The sequence below is a fragment of the Sinocyclocheilus rhinocerous genome, unplaced genomic scaffold (genome assembly GCF_001515625.1).
Source record: "Sinocyclocheilus rhinocerous isolate Xijiao unplaced genomic scaffold, SAMN03320098_v1.1 scaffold47786, whole genome shotgun sequence".
NCBI lineage: Eukaryota > Metazoa > Chordata > Actinopteri > Cypriniformes > Cyprinidae > Sinocyclocheilus > Sinocyclocheilus rhinocerous.
The window spans coordinates 1-992 of record NW_015648483.1 but is presented as its reverse complement, the minus strand read 5'-3'; the positions used below and the strand labels follow the sequence as shown (position 1 = coordinate 992).

Sequence of the window (992 nt, the reverse complement as noted above, 5' to 3'; positions counted from 1 at the left end):
AGACGCGTTTGACATTTATTTGTGTCTCGCCTGAAAGCCGCATTTAAAGTCTTACTGATGGACACATTGCGCGTTGCTATATAGGGGCCTAGAATAAAATATAATAGTTTTACAATATAAAAGATTTTATGCACTGTAACTAATTTTTTTCTTTTGCTTTAAATGCGCTTGCAAACAGGTTGCGTCATTGCAATTCAAGTGTTTTTGTTTAAATGTATTTGTTTCCTGGTTTTTATTCGATATTTAAACTAAATGTTCCAAATTAACTTTATACTTTATTTGCTGCTTTCTATCTCCAGAGGTCCAGAAACTCTCCAGTTTAGTGCTGCCAAGTGAAGTCATCATTGCGCAGAGCTCAATCCCTGGAGAAGGACTTGGCATCTTCTCCAAGACCTGGATAAAAGCTGGCACCGAGATGGGTCCCTTCACAGGGAGGGTCATTTCACCCGAGCATGTAGATCTCTTCAAGAACAACAATCTCATGTGGGAGGTAAGCTACGTTCAACAGGTGCCGCATGCATAGGCTCGTTTTTTGGAGTTTATCCTCGTAAAAGTCAGAGACTCATGGCAAGCGTTTTTGATGTTCTCAGGTTTTCAACGAAGATGGCACGGTGCGCTATTTCATCGATGCCAGCCAAGAGGATCATCGCAGCTGGATGACTTACATCAAATGCGCGCGCAACGAGCAAGAACAGAACCTGGAGGTCGTGCAGATCGGAAGCAGTATATTTTACACAGCAGTAGAGGTTCGTTTCATATAACCTACCTTTTTTCATAATTTGATATTTATATATTTTTTATGTTTAGAATTGTCATACGTCGAAGTACTTGCACTTTAAAATATTATTCCATCATTCTTATTTAACATCTATTCATTCAACTAAAATTAAAAGATAGATAGATAGATGTACATTTATAATTTAGGTAGTTAATTTATCTATTATTTCTATTTAATATCTGGTATTATATATCTATTATTTATTTATTATCTA

The 992-nt window shown here is 36.5% G+C and overlaps 1 protein-coding gene across 1 annotated transcript; it reads left to right on the top strand.

Annotated features, from left to right (window-relative positions):
- Positions 1-299: 299 nt before the first annotated feature.
- On the top strand, positions 300-746 carry LOC107709729 (PR domain zinc finger protein 12; the record flags this gene model as incomplete). Its single annotated transcript, XM_016514323.1, has 2 exons — positions 300-490; positions 591-746. Coding segments are annotated over 2 exons (347 nt in total), but the record flags the coding sequence as incomplete, so codon positions are not given.
- Positions 747-992: the final 246 nt, after the last annotated feature.